Source organism: Eutrigla gurnardus (assembly GCF_963514095.1).
Source record: "Eutrigla gurnardus genome assembly, chromosome: 6".
Classification (NCBI taxonomy): Eukaryota; Metazoa; Chordata; class Actinopteri; order Perciformes; family Triglidae; genus Eutrigla; species Eutrigla gurnardus.
In genome coordinates this window covers 4,215,828-4,239,900 of record NC_139920.1, presented here as the reverse complement: position 1 = coordinate 4,239,900, position 24,073 = coordinate 4,215,828, and the positions used below count along the sequence as shown (strand labels likewise).

Sequence of the window (24,073 nt, the reverse complement as noted above, 5' to 3'; positions counted from 1 at the left end):
GTATCGATATACAAATGCCATGTTTAACTTTTAACTCAATTTGACAAACAATGTTAGCTGACTGTTTAACAGGATTAGTAACACTACCAGGTGGTGGTCAAGGGAAGAAATGTTTTGGCATTTTTTGTATTTAGATACTATCAAACAGCCATCAGAACGCCAAATCCAGACATTGAACTGAAAGGTTCTTTGGCTTTGGTTAATGTTGTATGTGCCTCGATCAGATTTGGATGTTTTGGAAAAAAAAAGCTGCATCGGTCTATTCTTAGCTACTAGGGGAGAAGAAAAACTCAATTTTCGGAAGCGTCTGTGTTCTTATCTTGATGATTCCCATGTCTTTGTAAATTGAAAGTGCGTGCCAGTTCTACCTCATTAGCATATGTAAAATGTAAGGGGCATGAAACAGCAGGGCCGTGCGCAAACACAGAACTGGCACACAGACGGAAAGTTGAGACGGAAGTAAAGAATGAAAATCTAAAAACGGTGAATGAGCGGACTCCAAATGGAAGAAAAGGTCAGTCGCTCTGAAGTGGAGGGAACGAGAACAGCAAACGAGCCATTATATTCTGGAGTGCTTTTACCTTTTATTATTATTTTCTGTAGGTTTAATTTGGATCAACTTGAGGGGCCCTAGTTTCGTGGCGCAGCGCAGGGCGGCGCAGGGTGGCGGAGCCGGCGCAGTGCAAGTTTCGACCCGCGCAGCCTTGAGCACTGTCAGTTTGGCAGTTTGGTGGATCGCCTGCGCCAAGATGGGTGTGGCGGCGCAGCAGGGGGAGGCGTCACAGATTCAGCTTGGCGTAGCGGAAGTTTCGTGGCAAAAAGCCTTGCCGAGACTGCGCTGAAAGCTCGCCAGCTCCAACCTGGTCTACTCTCGGCGTAAGGCGTAAATAAAGTCCATTCATTCAAGGCAAATCACAGCTGGCAGAGTGGAAGTAGGGCTGACGGCGCGCAGTGCGCACACGTCACCGAGACCTCACAGGCAGGTTTCCACAGTTCCAGGCACATTTAAATGCAATAAATAATCACAACAAACACTATTTAATGCAACTAATTGAATCAACACGTGAATTTATATCTATATAGATTGTCCCGTCACATCTGACGTCAGATCAAAGGCGGATGGCACGCGTAACGGAAACTCAGCCTCTCGGACCAAAACATCTCCCTCTCTCTCTCCTGTTTTTTATAATATGGGCATTGTTATTATTATGATACGCGCGCACAGCGCGTGATGCGCGTGGTGGGAGCGGCGGCGCTGCTTCTGTCATCGGGTTGTCAAGTGACGGAACTTGCACTGAACCTCCCCTAACGCATTAAATCCCAGTCCACGCCTCGTCTCCTCCTCGTCTCCCACTCACGCCTTCTTCTCCTCCCTCTTTCCCACTTGCGCCGGTGGGCGAGACGGGAGGTGTGCCTGCGCGAGCCTGCGCGGTGCACGAAACTTGCAAAGTCCAGGCGGACACACCCCGTCGGCGCGGCGCAGGTGCGCTGAGAGCTGACTGCGCCTGGTCTACGAAACTAGGGCCCGAGATGTTTAATTTGAATTTGAGAGAGGTTTTCACAAATATAAGCTGTTTTCCTCAGTGTAACAGACTGATGCATCTCCACGGATCATCTTAAAGGTTTGGAGGCAAGTAACGTCTCTGTTCCACGGCCTCCAAGTGGCTCCGTCCTGAAAGGACGAGGACAGTAAAGGAGGGTTCTCAGAGCAGCTCAACGCAGCGCCTTGTTTTAAGTCTCACTAACTGTATACACGGGCTCATAGGCACATAAGCAGATGCGGTTCTTTAGCAGCAGTGGACTGAGGGAAATGCCCGAGGGAACTGGAGCTGTCGTTGATAAATATGCTGTACAGCTCCTCGGCTTCCCAAGTCGCAAAGGAACTCAAGTATGAAAGAAATTCAATCACATCTCTTTTTTCTTCAGCAAAACAGATCAGTATATCATGCCTGTGTTTCTGTCTGTGTTGTAATGAACAGCAGCAGGATTGCTTTCAGGCAGGTTGAGGCATCCCATGATCCCTGTCGGACCATGAACACTATATTATGAAACTGCTGAATGATTGGCAGAGCTCCTTTTATTTACTAACCTGCCTTTAGGCTAAATCTGTTTAGAACTTCAAAAAGTGACAAACGATCCATTTTCTGTCTGAAGGTGTGTGCAGGTTTATTCATAGTCGGTGATGCATTCAAGTGCCAACCCAATTGACCACATGAAGAGCCGTAACAGCTCAATGCCATTTTAGATTTAACATTGAAGCCCAAAGGGACCAAGACGACATTCCTTCCACCTCAGAGAAAGATGCGTCATTCCTGCAATGTTGGTGTCGGTCTGATTTTTGCATATTCTCAACTAAACCTTTGTTCACAGAAATGACCGTGAATGAACTGACACACAGCAAACCTGTAGGCATTGTGGTGTTTCAGCACAATGCTGGTTGGTGTCTTGGAAGAGAATGCATTATGTGTTGTCTTGTGTACTATACTGTATTACAGGAACTTCAGGGCAACGAATGCATCCACGGTGCACACAGGGCCTGGAGTGTGTATTTAGCTTTGTGTTGCCATGACGAGTGCATCCTCAGACTCCATCTGTTTTTTATTACACTTTTAGTTGTTTTTTTTACACTTTTAGTCATTGCTGATGCTGACGGTGTCTTCTGTCTGTGTCCAGATGAGCGCTGTGGGGATCACAGAGAACGTGAAAGGTGACATCAAGAAGTTTGAGGTGTGGTACAATGGCAGAGATGAGGTTTACATCATCCAGGTATGTTGATGCCAGCGGAATGAGATTTACAATAAAAAACTGCAAATATGAGTTGGAAGTCGTAAAAATGAATACAGATTTGTGTAGCAGAACTTTGTAACTCAGCTACAACACTAAAGTTATTCTTACACTTTAATAATTTATATTAGTGCTATATAATAATCTATCAGTCAGAGGGGGGGCATTTTAATACAGAACCATTGATATTTGAAAGATATATTGCTGATAATGCTTCTGTACTTTTACTTAGTTGGGACTTTGTCCGTACACTTGCAGCAGCTGCACCAACCAGCCGGCAAAAAGAAAAAGTGAAAAGTGAAGCCAATGCGTATGTGACTCAAACATAACTCATTCGTTTTCAGTCATTTTCCTGCCCACCAGGAGGCGACTCCTCTCTGGTTGTATAGAAGTCTATGAGAAAATGGTCCTACTTCTCTCTGCTGGCCACCAGGGGGCGACTCCTCTCTGGTTGTATAGAAGTCTATGAGAAAATGGTCCTACTTCTCTCTTGATGTATTATCTCAGTAAACATTGCAAACATGAGTTTATGGTCTCAATCTCTAGTTTCAAGTCTTCTTCAATCCAGCATGATGTTCATTTAGTACATTATGGTCCATTTAGAGTCCACCAGACCAGAAAGCAGGGGATGATTTAGGGGCGGGGCTACCTGCTGATTGACAGGTGGATCCAGATCCATCACTTCCTCACTGATCAAATTCCAAATGCGGTCAAAATGCTGAACTCTAGGCTTCAAAATTGTAGTCCACAAACCGATAGGTGATGTCACCATGACAACATCCACTTGTTATTTACTGTCCATGTCTAAAACTATGACCGCAGCGCTCACTGAGCCCAAACGGGTTCTCAACTGGTGTTCTGTCTTGAAAGACCGTTTCTGTTACGTATATAGAAAAGTTGGACTCATGCTGTGTTGCTGTGTGTCGTAGAAAAAAAATCTACATATGTCAATTAGACTGAAAGATATATTAATTAACACAATGTGATGCAAATTAACAGGTGTAAATGAAGAGGCAACATTTTTCTATTTTCAAAAGAAATGCCATAAAAAAGCCTGTATTAATATTACAGATGCTTGTTGGAGAGTATTCAGTGACCTTTACCACAATCCTCCTCTTGGGCGCAGTGTTGTGCCGCACAGCTCTCACACTAAACACAAACACATCTCTGCTGTTAAGAAGCTCATGCATATGTTACTTGATGTGTATGTGTGTGTGTGTGTGTGTGTGTGTGTGTGTGTGTGTGTGCGTGTGTGTGTGTGTGTGTGTGCATTCTTCCCCAGGCTCCTTCCATGGATGTGAAAAATATGTGGGTGTCAGAGATTCGTAAAGTTCTTACAGGCCAGCTAGAGGCGTGCAGAGGTACACACACACACACACACACACACACACACACACCTCTATGCACTTGAGACTACCTCCTTTCCTTGTGTATTTGTACCCTTTCATGACAGCTGACGTCAGTTCCAACTTGAAGGCATGTTTCTATATGAATCCATTAATGTGTTTCTGCAAGAACAATAAACATGTAATGTGATACTTTCCACCAGTATGATATGCAGGTTTTTTAATGTCGGAAAACCTGCAAAAAGTAGGCAATAGACTCCTTTCCCGTTGCAGTAGATACATTTTCCTTTCTGATTTCTTTCTACATGTTCGATAGACATTGGATTATATGAACATTTCATGTCACGGTTATCCTGCCAAAATACTTCAAATTCATGATATTATCCCGATAATCATCACAAATATGCTAAAAACTCTTCAAATGGCACTAAATCATTCTGTAATCATTTTACATTTTGTAAAGGATGAATTATGTTCTAATGTATCACAATACGCATTTTTATATGAACATCCTTTTTACTGAAAATCAATCAAATAATCTGAAATCAGATGATCTTAAATCACAAGGTTTCCTTGCACAAATAAATGATACATAAATAAAAATATTTTTGTATCCTGTATAGTTTTCACATCTCTTAACATGATAACAAGATAAATAGCTTTTTCATGTCACGTGACGATATTCACAATAATATCCTGATAATGGAAATTCTCCAACATCAACTAGTTTTTTATCCTGATCCACGATAAAATTCTATATCGCTGTCCAGTTTTCATGAAATGTGTTTTCAAATCATCAACAAGGTAAATAATCTGTTTCTGTAAATTATTCTGCTGGCTTTGAGGAGGGCTGAATAATTCTATGTTAGGGCTGTAATTTCTATGTTAATACATTATATAGTTGTTTCCATCACTGCCGATAGGAGTTGGATTCAATAAATACACGTGACTCCTGCTGAGTCATTTGTCCTCGGAAATAATAACCTTTCCCAGTGGAGACAGAAGCCAGATGTTAGGGGGTGTAGTGTGGATTTTTTGCAACCAGTAAAGGAAGTGACCTATTTGGACTTTGGAGGAGCGACGGGTGGATCTGAGTAACGCAAGCAGCAGAGCAGCAACCTTACTGGATCTGGATCCATGTGGATTCTGGTGTGAAGCTGCTAACAAATTAAGCTTCATGATTCAAGGTCAACTTTACAGCTTAGTGTTGTAATGGGAATTTTGGATGTTTGTACATCCAAATTGTTATAATCAGAATATTTGTCAGGCTGACTCGATCTGCATCTCCTCATCTGACTGTTATGCTATGACGAAAATGAATGCCTGTTTGTAGATGATATGAACATGAGTGTCACATTGACATAAGATAATTTCAGGACTATGACGCCTGTGTTCTGTAAATCTTGACCTTGCCTGTACATCTTGTCTTTGTAAGATAGGACATGATCCGTCCTTTGTCCATGGTTCCTCCTCCTTAAAAGGGAGATTGTTGTTGGACTCAGGGTCGTTCCTACTGATTCTGAACCTTTGCATCAGAAGGCAGGGGTGAACCTTCTCTGCAGATGAGAATACTTAGTGGAATAAACCTCGGAGAAAAAGCTGATCCTGGTTGTTGATCTTTATTGGGCAGATTCATTTTTCCACAACAGTGTTAAAGTCATCTTAGTAGCTAACTGCATTGTGGTAGCGACCTCTAAAGCATCCCCTGCTTTCTGGTCTGTTTGACTCTAAATGCAACAATTACCTTTCATTATTTTATCATGAAGACTTCCTTGTAAACAGCAGAATCTCTCAGCACATCTTGGAGTCATCCTTCGCTGCAATCTGGTGATAGGCCTGTCCTGTGTTGACATGCCGAGGCAAGTGTCTTTCTAATGCTGTCTGTGAACTGCACACAGAGAAAAAAACTTTCAACATTCAAACAAAATTAAATTCTATTAAGCATGTTTTTGTAGTTTTGAGGAAGACACATACATCAAAATATTCAAGACATGTACAGCAATACTTAATTTAACAATTAAAAGCACTTGAGTCAAACAGAAAAACTTGCCTGACTTCCATGTTAATGATTTTTTTTGTTCTGTTTTACTTCTTTTGGTAATTCTGATTCAAAACACTGTTGAACCTTGAGTATATCATGTATGTTTTACATTCCAGCATCCCAAAACACTTTTACACACACACACACACACACACACACACACACACACACACACACACACACACACACACACACACACACACACGCACAAGAAGTGACATGTCAACATAACGGTTCGCTACCACGCTACCAATGCAGTTAGCTACGAAGATTACTATAACACTTGGCTATAAAGTTGACCTTGAATTATGAAGCTAACTTTGTTAGCAGCTTCACACCAGAATCCACATGGATCCAGATCCAGTAAGGTTGCTTCTCTGCTGCTTGTGTTCATCAGATCCACCCACTGCTCCTCAGTCCAAATATGGTCACTTCCATATTTTATTGGTTGCAAAAATTCCAAGATGGCGACTGCCAAAATGTTGAACTCAAGGCTTCAAACCACTCAAACCATAGTCCACAAACCAATGGATGGCGTCACCATGACGACGTCTATGGTTGTTCTGTTGGAGAGATGTGACTTAAGGCTCTGGGACAGTGTGATGGAGATTTCTCACTATTTAAAGACATTTATAGACTAAACAATTAATCAACGAATGAAAAAAATAAATCAACAGAATAGTGACTGATAAAATAATAGTTATTAAAAATTGAAGTGTAAGGATTAATGCCCTAACACACAAATGTAGAATTGCTCAAACAAACATTACATACACACAGCTGTGTCTGTCCCCTCTCTCTCCCTGTGTGTTGCTACCTCTCTCAACCCTCTCTGTACCAGTAAGCATCCAGTTCCACTCTGTGGTCCTGACTGACAGGAAAACCTCCCGCTGTGAGCCACACACTCTGACAACTCTCCAGTGTAGAGTGTGGCTACGTGTGTGTGTGTGTGTGTGTGTGTCTGTGTGTGTGTGTGAGATAGAGAGCGTGTGTATGTGAGTGAGTGTGTGTGATTGATTGTGTATGTATGTGTGAGTGTGAGTGTGTGTGTGTGTGTGTGTGTGTGTGTGTGTGTGTGTGTGTGTGTGTGTGTGTGTGTGTGTGTGAGCAGACTGACTAATAGAACAGCAGCCCTGTCATGAAGCCTGGAGAGGCTGTAGGAGGCTCTGACGGTCCGATGCAGCGAGCGAGCATGTGCGTGATTTACACCTCTGACTCCGTGTGAGGAGGGTGGAGGGGAAAATGAAATTGGTCTGGGAAGAGGAGAGGGAGGAGATTGAAAGTGATGGGGAGAGGAGACAAGGGGGCGGTGGAATGATGGGTAGAGCGAGACAAAGAGAGAGAGAGAGAGGTGATTGTTCAGGGTGGAGATGGAGGCTGAGAGGCAGCACAGAGGGAATGAAGGAGGCTCGTGAAAGGAGGGAGGTGAGAAAGAGGACGAAGAGGAACGGCAGTCATTTCCGCTAAATAGACCATTTTGGAGTGAATGTCACGTTTCCGTCACTGCAGTGGCGCGCAGATTGTTCTCCAAGTTGAAATGGAGAATATCAGAAATCAAAGTTCAAAGTTACTTTATTGGTCCCCCAAAGGAGAAATTTTACTTGGATAGTAGGGTAGTTTACATTACAACATACAACAGAGACATCCAACCAGCACAAAAAAGAAATATAAAAAAGACCATAATAGTACAAATGTACATTCATACAAAAATAAAAAAGTATGTGCTGTATGATGTAAGAATAGGAATGGGAAAATGATGATCTTCGTTTTTATAAAATACCGTAGTCATAGATGCCCTTTGAAGCAAAACCCAGCCATTAAATTTCAATTTAGCTGGCTCATGTTATATCACCACTGATCAAGCTTAGCAACATTAGCCTTTTAGCAGAAGTAGCATGTAAATAGTTTAGCATGCTAATGTTATAACACCATTGATAAACATTAGCATGTTAGCAGAAGTAGCATGTAAACAGTTTAGCTAGCTCATTCATACTCTCTCTGTGATACGATCAGTAGTGTGAGTAACGTGTTACAAAAGTAATGTAATTACTGTAATGCATTGCTTCTTAAAGCCGTAATGGAAGGCCTTACCAAAAAATGGGTAATATTTTACGTGGTACAAATATCAGTAATGTGTTTTACAAGGCATTTTTAACCTGTTAAGCCCGATTGGCCTCCTTAAGGGCCGAACAAACTACAGCCATATTAATCCGCTAAAAAATGGCAATGGTGTTTCTCTCTGAAAATGCCATATATGGTAACGTGAACGGTAAACAGGTTAACAAAATCTGTCTCCAATACTGAGCTACTAAATCCTTAACGTAATGTACGTAACGTAACTTACCACAGATGTGAGGAAGGTTTATCTGGCAACTTTCTTGCTAGCGGAGGTTCTTCCTCCCACAATTCAATAGGTAATTGAAAAATATGGGTAAATCACCTTTGAAAGGTACAGAAAAATCCACAGTACATTAGCCCGTAATTTAACGGACTGTAGTTACGAGTAGGAGGACGTGAGCGCTGTATCGGACCTGATAATGGGAACGGTGCATCCCTGGTAGAAAGGAGCTGAGAGGGAAGTGCAGAGCTGAAGAATTAACTGCATGAAGTGTACATATCTGTCATATTTAAATGAACAAGCTGATTAGAAGAGAATGCCAGCCTGTTTTACTTCTCACCACTGCTCCCGGCTAACGTTCTCCCCTCACACTGCTGTACGCTGACAATGTGACCAGCCTTTATGAATAAAACATGGCTCCATCCATGATGAAAAAATATATCCATTTTGCTGAATACAATATCCGGAGCATGTGGAATGGCTGCGTGCTGAGTCGGCATTTGTGCGACAGCTTCATTGGTTACTTGGAATGGGAGTTGACAAGCAAGATCATTCACAGAGCTTGGTATTTCACTTATGTGAGCTGTGCATTTGGCCAAGGCTGCGCTTCACTGTCTGCAGTTATTTTACTAGATTATTCTCTGGAGATTTCTTGTCACACAGCACAATCCTGTGGAAGGCCAGATTTGTTAACGCTGCATTTATGAAGTCTCTTGTTTCGGTATGGGTTGATAACCCACGAAAGGATTTCTATCAGGCCAATAAAAGTAGCTCACGCAGCAGTTTGACCAACTGAATACATTGAAATGACTCAGGAATGTTGGAATGAAAGGAGAGGTGAAGGGCCAGAGAAGCTTTTTGGTGCAAAAGATGTCACTGCTGGAAGTCATCGCTGATCTGGGAAACAATGTGGTTAAAACTTTTTGTATCCTGGCCTTTACTCTTTGTTCTCTTCTATGATTGAATATCTTGAGATGACATAATGAGAACTCACCTTGCTACACACTACTATCCTGTCCAGTATGCTTCGTGTCCTGCAGAGACACCAATATAAAGACACAGAGAATTATAAACAGGACAACGTAGCCACCCCAAGGCCCTCATTACACACTAACCTCACTGCAGTGCCCCTGAGCAAGCTAGTGAGCGGAGCTGCGAAGGGCTTTTCACATTATGTGCGATTGATCGGTACCGTTTCCCACTCCCCTGCTGCTCAGCTTTCACATTACTGATGCTGTTCATGGGACTGTTAGGGAGCGAGCAGTCGAGGACAGGCAGACGCAGGACTCTTTTTCAAAAATAATGGGTTTTATTTATCACCAAAAGCTTGAATTAAACTAGACTGACAAGACATTAACTCAATGAACTGACATACCTACTGGCTGGTCAGGCCATGCCAAACCAAGGGGGAAAGGGGGGAAACAACAAAGACAATGACTAGAACTCACCAACCCCATTGCCCCATGCTCAGGCAGCTAATGGTTTGGTCCATTTGCTGGGCCTCTCCATTGAAGTGGGTTCCACCTTCAGCCATCTCTTTTGGTGAAACCAGGTAGGAGGACCGCAGCAGACACAGTAACTCCAAAACAAAATATGATTAACTTAGCTATCAATCAGATAGACAGAACGATGTAAACTAAATGTGCACACTTCATTTAGAATACAAAGTGATGTCCAATGTAAGCATGATACAAAAATATTCAGCAAACAAACTATGGTTGTGGTGTGTGGAGAAAACATGTGAGAATGTTTGAAACCTAAAGTCTGTATTTCTATACTGAGTTCAACTAGACGAACATTACCAAAGAAGGTTATTGTGAGGAAGGGTACGGACATCACAGTGACACTTGTTAATGTGCCGTGTAGAAAAGCTTGCCGATGGCCAGATTCCAAAGCCATACATGGAGTAGACCTTCACATAGATCTTTTTTGTTTTTAGAAACAGCAATGAGTTTGTGGGCGAAGCCACACTGGTGTCAGGAAGTGACAGTTCTGTAGCAGCCCTGTCACATGTGAGCAATAAAATCACTAGAATATGGATCATCTGGATGATGATAGTCTCCACATAGTCTGGTCTGGTCTCTGGACTAATGTGAGCTACTATCTAGACCTCTTGGGGGCCACAGACAGTCTCTGGTTTCTCCACATAGTCTGGTCTGGTCTCTGGACTAATATGAACTACTATCGTAGACCTCTGAGTGTTCGTGAGAATTTCTCGCCGAGTTTAAGTATTTCATCATTCACCAAACCCTAAGTAATGTCTTGTGGTTTGGTGAATGATGACTGATCTCTGTCAGGACACCACAGTCCTCCTCTAATGTGTCTCCTCTTAGCCCTCACTGTCTTCTCTCCCTCACCGAGTACTTACACATCTCAATCATTTCGGGAACAGATCTGAAAATGCCACCATCAATAATTCCTGTGACAGATCATTGTCAATAAAGATATGGTGTTATGGAAGTAAAACTCTCTTGTCTGTCTTGTGTTCACAGAAGCTAGCCAGCTCAACATCTACGGGGCTCCTATGAGGTGAGCTAAAAAGTTAAAAAAGATCAAGAAATCATCTTCAGCTATTTCATTGGCTTACAGTGGTTTTACCTGTCTCCTGCTCCGTGTCCTCCAGGAACGTACGTAAGATGGTGCTGAGACAGTCCGATTCATCGAGTCCAGAGTCGGGCTTCAGGAGATCCAACCCCAGCCCCAATATGAGGCAGAAGAGAGGTGAGAGACCACTCCTTATTTCTTTTTCCTTCTGGAGTCATAATCTGGAGATGCAAAATGAAGTGTGAACTTTATCTGACAGACAAAAGAAATATGTCTGCATGTCACCTATCAACCTCCACACACACACACACACACACACACACACTGACTTACACACACAATCACACACACGGACACACACTCACACACACATACACAATCAATCACACACACTCACTCACATACACACACTCTCTCTCTCACTCTCTCACACACACACACACACATACACAGTTGTCAACTACGTTTGAGGATAAGACAACAAGTACAACGTCGCCCTTGTGATGAAGCCCTTGGCATTCCTTTACAGTGAGTGAGATAGCAACATTATAAGGAAGGTGTGTGTGTGTGTATGTGTGTGTGTGTGTGTGTGTGTCTTCCTTTCTTTCATCATTCCTCCGTTGCTCTCTCCCTTCCTATCTAGAGCTGTTTCCTCATACAAACAACACACGACTTTAGATCGTCCGGGTCAGACGGACGCTGCATGTGTGTTTGTGTTCCAGGTTTTCTGATTGTTTTAAACGACGGCGGTCACAACTGCAGCTACATGTGTAAAACTCTAACAGTCAGCATCACCAACACTCACCTGAGTAAACATCAGCTGCTAAACTCACTCAGTGCAGCGGCACACTGTGAACCATCGTCATGACAACAACACACACTGTCACTCAGAACACACGGAGAGGAAAAACACCATCAAACACCAACACACAAGTAAGACACTTTTTATCTTTACAGATTGAATCGTTTCAGTGACTTCACACAAATAAATGTTTTCTTTCAAGAAGAGTGAAATTATTTCCCGTAAGCATTTTTATTTATAAAAAACAGTGTTTTTTTAGGTGAAATAGATGGAATGAAAATCAGCAGTTTGCTTCATATATATTTATATATATACACTCTCTTCCCTCCACCAACCTGTCTCCCTGCCACTCTTCTCCCTCCACCAACCTGTCTCCCTGCCACTCTCTTCCCTCCACCAACCTGTCTCCCTGCCACTCTTCTCCCTCCACCAACCTGTCTCCCTGCCACTCTGTGTTGAATGTGAGGTTTACAGTTTAGGCAGCGGTGTGTTAAAAGTGCTGTAAATATGCAGGTTGTGGTTAAAATCAGGAGAGTTTTACACATGTGACTTCAGCTGTGCCTACTGTCATTTAGCAATCGGGAAAAAAAACTGTAATGATGAGAGGAAGCAGCTGTGCATGACGGCAACCTCCAGTTCTGAATTCTCTATTCACACACACAGGCTCAACCTGACATTTCACAGAAAATGGCCTTTGAACATGCTTACTCTAGTCATCTATTGAAGAGCATTTCATTATTACACTTCATCAGACCTCAAAAGCATTCTTAAAAGATTCTTTTAAGGCCCAGATGATCAGCTCCAGACAGATTTGAAGGCATCTAAAAATGCTTTGAATAAATATTTGTGTCTGAAAGTGTTTCCGCATAAAAAAACAATTGGTGAATTATCATAAAAACTACTGCTCCTGTTCCTTTTAAACCTTATATTTTTTATTTATCTTATAATTTTTTTAATGAAGGGATTTTTACCAATCAATGATGGCTTAAATAAGTATTGTTAACACTTACGGTCCCTGCCTGTGCACCCAAACTTAACTTCAGCCTAAGTCTAAACTTAACCTTAAACCAAGTCTTCACACTACATGTTTTGTGTGACATTATGGGGACATGGATATGAACAAACACACACACACACACACACACACACACACGCACACACACGATCCCTATGCTTGTGTGAAGCTAAAGGTTAGGGACAGTTGACAGCAGCTGTTGTTTTTGGTCTCACCCCTCAAATGGGTGTCTGACCACCATTACAGAGCCAACTGTCCAAACCCATACCTGTCTGCTCACATCCATTCACACCTCCTCCTCTCTCCTCCTCCTCTGTCTCCTTCTCTTTGGCTCTGCCCTCCGTCTGTCACCCCTCCTGCCACCCTTTCCCTCTCAGGCCTCACTCTTCACTCTTCTCTTTTTTTAACATATCATTTCCTTTCTACTCTGTTTTTGTCTTCTATTTTTACCACTCCATCTCCTCTCTCCTGTTTGATTGTGGGTTTTTCTGTCAGGAATGCTGGAGGACAGATCATTGTTTATAATAACATATAATTATGAAGCCATAGTCTTTGGAGCTTTGAGTCTAGGGGATTTGACACTGGTGATGATGTCTGATGATTCTGCTGAGACTGGTCAGCTGATCAATGTTGGAAGACTGGGCAGTGATGGCAAGAGGCAAAAAGAGACAGCAGCAAGATGATAGGCTAACAACTGTACTGGACCGCATCATTACTGGCCATCCCATAGACCATCGCTGTTCAATGTTGTTCAGGGGCCTTTAGAAAGCTACTTGTGTTTATGGGTACCATTTCTGACACACTCCAGATATGACACATTTTTCTTCAAAACATGAGAATAATAATGTTATTTGTCATTATATATGTGCACAAATATTTTCATTAAAATTAAGTTGTATTTTATTGAGCAGACTTGACTCACCCGGATCAGTTCAAGGATCCGGGTGAGTCGAGTGGGTGAGTGAATCTTCTCCCATCTACGGTGAAACAGACAGAGATGCTGGAAGAAGCAGTGTGCCCATTAATTACACTAAAACACAGTAGAGACTCTCGACAACATGTTTTTCTTTTCTTTCAGCTTAGGTGCTGTGACAAACGCTTGTTAGAAAAAACAGATTTTTATAAATTTTGAGAAATTTTGAGAAATTCCACAGAATTCCGCGTTTAAAGTTGATTCCATTTTCATTGTCAGATTCTCCATCGCGTCAATCATAGGGCTCGAGGATTAACTTGTTTTTGAAGGTGGTTTCAAGTGGCCGTTCGAGGAACTGCAGTTGTCGGCCCTCATTGTTGGCTTAATTGTTCAGCCCCAGAGGTTCCTGCAGGTTTTCAACTACCATTGTATCTGTAGGTGCATTCAGTTCAGGGTTTTCAAAATCTCACAATATTCCAATGAGATACTCGCCCATAGATGCAAAAATATAAAAAGAAAAAAACAAATATATGTGGAAATATTTAGAGTGCAAGAAAATGGATCTCAAGTCTGTCAGGGTGAGACACAAATGAAGTCTTTAGATACAAGGTCCAGTCACAGCACACGGATGGTCATAGATCAGGTCATCTCTGATCATTATTTGAGACATGTCCAAGTCATGTTTCAAGTTTGTCAAAGTAAATCTAAAGTCAATAGAAAACAAATCTATGAGAGAAAGTTTCAAATCGTTAAAGACAAGTCGAGGGCCTAACTGAGCCAGATATGTCTGTGTGCATTAAGTCAGAAAAAATATGTATCTATGGCTCTGAGCCTGTTTATGTCACGCTGACATGAGAACAGAAGTGACATGAAACTTTTAATAACCTGGTTGTTACACACATCCTCTTATCCATCCATCCATCCATCCGTCCGTCCGTCCGTCCATCCATATATATTATATATATATATATATATATATATATATATATATATATATATATATATATATATAATAGTTATAATTGAATCATTTAGGTAAACAGAAATGGTACAACTCTCTCTCTCCACAAAATGTGTATTGTACACACACAACTGAACTTCCCAGGGGAACGTTTCATTCTCCAGACCCAGCAGGAGTAAGAAACAGCTTCAAACAGCTGTTAATGAACAAAACAAAACAAAGAATGCTACAAAACGTCTTGGTTCTAGCAGGATACTCACAGCTGCCCCCCCACCCGTCCAAATGGTCACTTAAGTTCACTGGTTTTAAAAATCCAAGATGCCAAACCTGAGGCTCCACAAACCAACAGGTGACATCACGATGACGACGTCCACTTCTTCTCAACAGTGAACGCCACGCATGCTCACACGAACACACACAGACGGTGGTTTGGTTAGCTCAGTCTAACTTCCTGTGAAGTGTACTTTGAAAAGCCAAAAAGCATATTTGATACATTGCAGTGAGAACGTGTTGCTGTAACATTTCACAAGGCCTATCCTCTCCTCCTTCTTTCCCTGCTGTACTAAGCTCTGCTCCCTCTTGCTTTCCCACTCAGTCGACGCTTCAGCCAGCCAATCAGGCCACTCGGCTGCTAACGCTAGGAAACGCTTCACCTTGCAGGGGCTTTCCAACAGGAGGTCCCTTCCAGCAGGTAACAGCACGGCGTCGGTTCCATCGTCACGATAATCACCATCACTGGCGTGTTTGTTCATACCATGGTGCTCATCACTCTCTTCACTTGCCCATCATCATCCTGAGGAGCCGCAGCATGTCTCTGGACCTGCTCCTTTCTAGTCCACTCTCCGGGCTCCAGTCACATCACTGCTGTTGTCCTCTTCCTTTTCTTCCTCAAAGTTGTATAGATCTGTGTGCCGGTGCCCGGTGGGTATCTAGTTGTTGCATCGCAGCAGCCACTGCATGTCAGCGTAATAATAATAGTAAAATAATATTTAAGGACAGCCGGAGATGGACAGTTAGATAGAAAGAGAGAGAGCGGTATAGGCTAAAGTGTGCGGTGCAGCACTCCGAGAAATGTCACCCTCTAATATTTAAGCCCTCTTGACATTTGGAAGCGTATTAACATTTTTGGGAGACAGGACTCAGGACTCCAAGTTCTGCTTCCCATGTGGCAGTTGGGCCAGGCTTCAGACCCCACTTGGTCCTAATGACACTGATAAGTGAAGAGGGGGGAGGAAGGATGTGGAAAGGAAATGTTTAAATTCGTTTCAGGGAACTTACAGCTCCAAATGAAATGTTCCAGTTGGTCTTTATTAACCCTAAATTAATTTGATTGGAATCAGGCTTATTTTAGAGACAGACCATGACTACTGACTTCCTGTATTATGAATAGATCCTCTAGAAACAGTCGTGTTGTAACTCAATACTTCCTGCACGTATGTTTCACATTAAACAGCTCAAACAGCTCTTATGAAGCGTCTGCAGAACGGTTGAGTTTGGCAGCAGCTTAACTCCAAATGAAAGAGCTGCAGAGCAATAAAAGTGAAAGAATGAGAACAAAAGAGCAAAGCAGCACATTGGTCACCTTGCACGGAAGCTGGATTCTCTCCATAATGAGATCTCAGCAAAATCTTGTCAGGCTTCACGTCCTGGCAGCGGCATTAAACACGTTTTGCTGTTTGCCTCGATAAGAAGTTGATTGACAGATCAAGTAATCAGGTAATCCAATCACCTGCCAAGTATTTTTCTTAAAGCGCCGGCCCCTTTACAGTTTCCACCGACGGCTGTGTACGAACCATCTGGGGGTCAGGTTAGCAGGTCCTTGACTTGAGTGTCTGATCCAGTGAGACAGAGTCAGGTGTATCACGTTTGGTGTGAACACAGCATGACAGATGGAATGAATGTCAATGTGAAGGAAGACTAGATGGCCAAAAGTTTGTGGACATCCCTACATTTTTACAACTCTGGCAGGAAGAACTTCACTGAGCTGAAGCCCATCCAACTCATTTTGGATGAACTGGAACTGGAGGCTGTTATAGCACACAAGATTAATATCCACGACCAGCCTTCTCTTTTATACCACGATAATCATTTATTTCATCATCTAGAAAAACACTTTCCTTTTGTTTCTTGTAAAAACTAAATGCACTATACTGTCATCTAGTTGTGCTACATAAAGATCTCAGGCATTGCTCATCACTTCATACTGAGCTCCAGTAGGACCACGGTGAAAATAACTGGATGTGTAGTTGCTCCTCATGCAGTAAGTAGAATAGCTACACACTCCCAGCACTGTCCTGAGTGATGAATGCCTTGTCGGCTGTATGAGATGGAAATCAATGGCGGTCGATGGCAGGTGGATGGACTCAGCGTTAGCAGCGGTGCTCCCTGAAGGTTCCTGTGCTTCACCGCTGACTGCGTCCGATCAATAAGCCCAACGTGTCCGATCACTGAATGTGTCTGCTCCGCCCTGCAGCATTCAAACACAGCAGAGATGAGAAGGAGTTCAACTCACAACATGTCTCTCCTCAGCCATGTTGAATGAACACGCGGCAGTATGTGATCTGACAGAAACCTCCTTTCAAAGACGTCGACAACCTCCCTGACCAAGTCATTGAGTATTGTTCGTGTTGGTCATCAAACAGTTAACATGCCTCATTCTGTCTACAATAATATATTATAATATGATATAATAGCTACGGACGCCTTGAGAGTCAAGTGAGAGAGAAAAATATGTCGATCTAAATCTGATAGAAATCATTTATTTCATAAGAAAGATTATTCTGGCAAACTCTTTCTTAAGTCATTTCCCTCTCAGAGCATCTGGTACCTAATGTTTTATTTAAAGTGAGATACAGTCAACAACAAGCCTAAAAGACCTCATTCGACCTTTGACCTCACTAGTTTTATCTGGAACTTTCAATCAAATCTCACGGTCTTCTTCAATGGATGGATAGAGTGTGTTGAATTCATGATAGAGATGTGACCTCATTAAAATATCCATCCACTCAGGAAGACCGTGAAATGAAATCGAAAGCTCTGATGATAACAGTAAGTGAAACTTGAGATATTTTTTTCTCCCACTTTTTCACAAATGCCCTGCTTCCTCTTTCCATTTGCTTGAAATGTTGTTTCATGGATTTTACTTGTAAGTCTCCTTTAAAACAATGTTTACTAATTGCTCTGCTATTCTTCTTCTTCTTCTTCTTCTTCTTCTTCTTCTTCTACTTCTTCTTAGTATTATTATTATTATAAAAGAATACTTGCAGTATTATGCTGTGTTCACACCAACAAGTGATTTTTTGCACAGCACGATTACATACAAAGTCAAAGCAAAAAAGCAAATAGATGTGAATTTATAGACACAAATGAAGCAAACTTGTTGAAATATTTCACCTCAACTAAATCCAAACTCCATTCATAAAATTCATGATGAACCCAGACAGGACAGCGTTCGGGTTCCCGGTGTATCTGGGACTTACAAAGCAGCGATAGTGGTGATTTCAGCCAATACCGATGTGTCGTTTGTGAACCAACTTGTCTTCAGGAACAAATCCTTTCAGTGAACGATTCGTTCATGTCAAACTTCCATCGGTTGCTTTCGTTCCCTGCACCTTAAAAAAAAACACTTGTGTGTGCAGGAGACTTGTTGAAGCACCACAGAGGCAGGTATCCTCCCCGAGTGACATAAGGCGGTCTCATTGGTCGAGCTAGCCGTCCGTTCATGGAGGAGGCGGGATCACTGTGTGACGGACCATCAATGTATCCAAGCCCGACTTTCCTATAAAGAAGGATAACGGCGTGCCACGCTGTCGGTGTTGAAGGAGAGACCAGTAGGTGAACGGGTCCAGACCCAGAGACCGGAACCACTGCTGCTGTGTGATCGCCCCCTAGAGACCAACCAAGACTGTTATCCTAATATCCTAAGATGCACTAGCAACACAGTAAAGTTTTATATATGACTTTACGCTAATGTAGTTAATACTGTACCGGTACCGTGGTGACCCACAGAACATCAGCTGTAGAACCAGGACTAAAAGGACGGATTAGGAAGAACGTGTCTCTAAACTGAGATCGGCCGGCCTGGTTGGTGAAACCTTGTTGGTGGAGGTAAGCCCCGCCTCCTCTACGTGACCGTAAGAAAATCATCTCGTGAATAAACACAAATCCAAATTTGCGAGTAACACGAAGCAAACCCTGTGTTGGTGTGAACACATCATGAGACTCATCTCGTCAGGAGAGCGGGGAGTTAAACCAACAACCTCTGACATCTCTATAACAGACCGTCTCTCTGCATCTTTCCCTGTCTGTCTGCTCTGTCCACGTCTCCTCCTGCTGCTGCTGCTGCTCCCTGACTCCTCCCCTCCCGCTGTAGATCCTGCTGCTAAGGAGGCGGAGGTCACCCGCCGCTTCTCTCTCGCCTCCTCTCTCACCTCCTCTTCCTCCTCCTCCTCCTTCGCCGCTCGCCGCACAAAAGGTACCTGATTGCAGTCCACGCTTCTGTATTTTCTTTTCATTTCATACAAAAGCTGTGCAGACAGGTAGAAAACAAATGATTATAACCATATTATTATTATTATTGGGGCCAAGTTAATAAAATAAATAAAAAGGTTGGTTTATTAACATCTTCAGTCACATTATTTTAATATATATATACAGTATATTTAAATATATACATATATATACACACCAAACACCCTTCAGTACATCCCAGGTCATCGTTCGCTTCACAGTTTCAAACATTTTTACGTCAGTAACGACAAAAACACACTCAGATTGAATCTGTGGTGAGAAGAGTGTGCGTGTGTGTGTGTGTGTGTGTGTGTGTGTGTGTGTGTGTGTGTGTGTGTGTGTGTGCGTAGGGTGGGGTACAAAAAGCATTTTCTTATTACCTCCTACCATTTACTGCTCTCTTGAAGAGATGAGATGCATAGAGTAAGTCAGGCCTTTAACGAGCATGAACACAATGTTAAGGGTGGGGGCAGCAAATGAGTACACATCCATATTCGTTTTAAAAAGACAATAGGAAAAATAAGAAAATAATAATTTTGATAAGCTGACATTTGGAACGCAGGGTGACATTCAAAGTGGCAGCAGAAGTGCAATTTACTTTAGGAATATAGATGAGAAGTTCATTTCCAAGCAGGCAGAGGAATTAAAAACAACAAGAGACATATTGAAGTTTTCCACTCAGGCTGTTCTTCTGCTTTTATTGTATTCATATTTATATATATTTTTCTCTTGACAGTATTTCAATAAGGTACGAGCCCTGCGAGTCACATTAGTGTTAAAATGCTTAGTGCAGTCAGGGATGTGGCTGTAGCTCTGTGTCCTCTGATTAGTATTCTCCTCCAGCAAAAATATCATGATGGAAAAATACAATACTTCATTGGTGAAATAGAAAGACACGCAGCAGCACTGCAAAACATTAGTCCAGAGACCAGACCAGACTTTAGGGAGCAGAGACTGTCTGTGGTCCTCCAGAGGTCTACGATAACTCACATTAGTCCAGAGACCAGACCAGACTATGTGGAGAAACCAGAGACTGTCTGTGGTCCAAACAACAAGGTCTCTGCCATATTTATGTCTAGATGACCTTATTTGGAGTGTTGATGGAGCAGCTACAATGTTAGCATAGCCTAGCACCCATCAACCAGACTCCATTCAGAAAACAAGCATTTTAAAAGTAGTTAGCTTGTCCTCTTGCAAACAGACCGAACAAAGCATGACTTCACACTTTTTACTGATCACCATCATTATGGAGTTATTTTTCATCTGGTTATTGATATTAAATCACAGCTATATAGTTTATTGTGGGTTCCTCCAGCTGTGGTAAACCAGCAAAGAGGTGTGGATGTAAGCCCCGCCTCCTCTCTGGCGTGAAACAAAAGGAAACAAACACTAATGATCGTGCGGTCGAACTCAAGTGAGTAACATGAGGTGAAAATGAGCTGAATGTTCCTCTGCGCCGCGTTTCTTTCACCTGGCTATAATTCATACAACCTATAACACACAATACTGTGTTCCTCCTCACCTGTTTAATGTCACAGAAGGGAAAGAACAGGTTTAAAAATAAAATGATAGATATGGATATTTTATTTTGCAGTAAGTTTAAACCAAGAGATACTTATGAGCCAATTGTAAGTTGTTTTTTTACACACAGATGAAATGTTTTTCCTTTTTATCGACAACAAATAGTCCAACTCTCACACATGCCAACCAACGCTTTATTTACAGTTTTTCACAATTGTTAACACCCTCAGGTTTCTCAAAACAATAACAGCTTTCTCAAAACCGCACACACAAAACTGAAAACCTCACACACAACATGCTCAGCCTGACACTCACTTTGCAAGACGACTCTGTCATCAAATCTCTTATCTGTTCACAAAATGCTCATGTTTTCATTTGGTACACACTACCAAACATTTGCTGCACACTGAAGTGCAACATTGAAAACAATCACAGAAATGGAACTCCTTTTGTAAAATGTCTCAGTGTAGGCTACTTGTTTCCTAGTCAAACATAAAACAGCTCCCAGATATGCAACAATACAGTCCTGTAAACCGGTCTGCTCTTCAAAGTTCTCATTGTTCACCAAACAACATCAGAGTGTAAAGAAGGAAAGTCTAATGCACATAAGGGAGTGTGAAGATTAGGACATGAAGTGAAGGTCGTGCAAATTGTGCCAAGTTTTCACTTTATGTGTTACAGTTTTTCTCGATTGTTTGCACACATTTTCTGAACGCATGCCTCATACTCTCAGAACTCTACACACAAATCAAAGAACACACACACAATGGGCAAAACCCCTCAATTCTCCTGCAAAATGAAACTTTACATTCAAAACAATGTTATTTCTTCTCAAAATGGTATTTTGTTTTCAAATGACACACACAAACCATCATATGAATAGACATTTATAAGAACCAGTTGAACACTGATGTGCTCAATGTAAAACACGATGAACACTTCTTCTCCATTTACCATAATGACTTAGGCCTTTTTTGTTCAGTGTTACACTCACTACAGACAGTACATACATAAATGTGTTGTAAAATATTTTAGAATATTGTTTTATATATTTTATTTTTCCCACAAGAATACTGTAATGTACACAGTGTTCATCCCAACCAACACAAAGTTGCATATACAGTGGTCTACATACAAAACCAGAAGAAATGACTGGATACAAAAAAAAAACAACAACTATCCCACATCCTCTCTTGTGTTTCGGTCTGGCCACAGCACCTCATCCACATCACAGGCAATGCAAGCGATGGCCAAGCAGCGGGGAAATATCGCCTAGCATGGCAAATCCATGCTAGGCTCCTCCTCGTACTCTCACTCCTCTGGCTCTGCCTCTGTTGCCAATGTTGGCATCCATTGCTCCAAAACAGAAGAGCTCACCTGTTGCCCTTTTATGCTAATGCTCTGATTTCAAATTGTAAAACTGTGTTGCAGGTGTTTTCCCATGTGATGAGTCAGTGTGCATAGTAGGGAAATTAACTTTAGAATTTTGAATGGCAGCGTGTTCCTTGTGAAAACAAGAGATTTTCTTCATGAAAATTGTGCCAAATGCAGAGAATTGTGTGTAGTGTTTTGAAAAAAGTGTGTTTTAAAACTGCAATTTGAGTGTAAAGCAGGAATTGTGCTTGCAGTTTAGCAGAGTTAGTTCAGGGGGTTGGTGCATGAGTTACATGTTGTGGGCATTGTGTCTCCAGTACCAGTATTTGTGTGTAAACAATTGTGAAAAACTGTAAAAATGTCAGAAAGTAAAAGAGTCACACCTAACAGTCTGGCAAGCATGAATTCTATATTCTGTCTAATAAATTATACTTCAAGCCTCCGTCTTCCAGCGATCCCGATGGTCGTTCATTAAGGAGATGGTTGATCATCGTTGAGTTAACGATGATCTGGGTAGAGTACAAGAAGACTTTGTTCCTCTTACATCTTCTTCCAAAGGAAAAGGAACATGTATGAAATGACACCTATGTAGTAGAGGAGATGACTATTTCATGGACTCTGTGGTGTTTCCTCTGCCAGGTCCTCTGTCTGCTAGCATAAAGAGCAAGAGACATGAGATTAAGAGCGACCCCACTCCGCTCGGTTACGAAGGTACATGACCGGAGCATGCTGGGACTTTGAGTCTTCTGTGTGATTTTGGTTTTAATTTGTGGATGTGCATGTGTTGATGTGTGTGTTGATGCATGTGTGTTGATGTGTGTGTGTTGTTGTGCGTGTTGTTTTATGTGTGTGTTAATGTGCATGTTGATGTGTGTGTGTTGTTGTGCGTGTTGATGTGTGTTGTGTGTGTGTTGATGTGTGTTGTTGTGCGTGTTGATGTGTGTTGTGTGTGTGTTGATGCATGTGTCTTGATGTGTTGATGTGTGTGTGTGTGTGTTGATGTCTGTGTTGTTTTGTGTGGGTGTTGTTGTGTGTGTTGGTGTGCGTGTTCACACTGCTTGCCTGCCTCAAAGTGCATGAGCATCAGCTGATCACTGTTAGTGGTGTGATGGGGTCGCTGGTCGCCCGCTTGACTTCTGGGTTGATTTCTGCATGAGTAGAGTTGCACTGCTGTCTCGACGGGACCAGTGTGTGCATCGGCGTGGTACTTGTGGGTGACGTGTTGGGTGGCGATGGGGAGGTTGGTATAAAGCGTTTGGCCTCCCTCCAGATACGTTGCGTGGTGCTATGGCTGCGGTCAGGAAGCGTCAGAGCATGAGCAGTAGCGCCGCTCCGGCTGCTGGCGGCACCGCCGCCGTGCCCAGATCCACCTCGCAGCCAGGTAACAGCCTCTCCGACAGTCATATGTGTGATTTCAGTTCCGATAAGTTGATCCTTTTTTCGTGGTTTCATTGGTGTTCTCTTATTTGGTTTATTTTTTCTTCTGATGTATAACTTCAACTTCTTCCTGCACAACGTACTGTATACTTCCACCCTCAAGTTGCTCTTAAAGAAGCAGTTGTGATGCGACGTCTCGTTCCATCTCAGCCGTTTAGCAGCGACGAGCAGCCAGCTCTGTGCGCTGAACACAGTTTGTAAAAGTTGCAGGATGTTGAGAATGAAAGAGCAACATGAATACAGCTATAAGGAGGGGAAGAGTTATTGAAAGGGCTTTACACTCATGGCTGCATGTAAACAGGAATATAATGGAATATTCATTTTCACAAGCCATGTTCACAGATTAGTATGAACATTTCAGAAAGAGGGCAAAGCTATTGATTGCTGATTATTTTCCTTATTACAGGCATTGATGTTGCTGTTAGCTCGATGCAATAAGCTTTGACCCAACAACTGAATTAGAGACCTAATCTGACTGCTAAATATTA

At 42.2% G+C, this 24,073-nt stretch overlaps 1 protein-coding gene across 3 annotated transcripts in view; it reads left to right on the top strand.

The window, feature by feature from the left end:
* The window catches only part of mcf2l2 (MCF.2 cell line derived transforming sequence-like 2), a 143,665-nt gene that overhangs the window by 100,604 nt on the left and 18,988 nt on the right, over positions 1–24,073 (top strand). For 2 of the 3 annotated variants that reach the window (XM_084011544.1, XM_084011543.1), the window contains exons 24-27: positions 2,674–2,766; positions 4,067–4,145; positions 11,002–11,038; positions 11,133–11,230. In XM_084011544.1, the coding sequence (XP_083867670.1) occupies positions 2,674–2,766; positions 4,067–4,145; positions 11,002–11,038; positions 11,133–11,230 (307 nt within the window). Of the gene's footprint in view, positions 1–2,673; positions 2,767–4,066; positions 4,146–11,001; positions 11,039–11,132; positions 11,231–15,339; positions 15,436–19,116; positions 19,219–22,787; positions 22,860–23,418; positions 23,530–24,073 lie in introns of all 3 variants that reach the window. The other variant, XM_084011542.1, reaches the window with a different exon arrangement.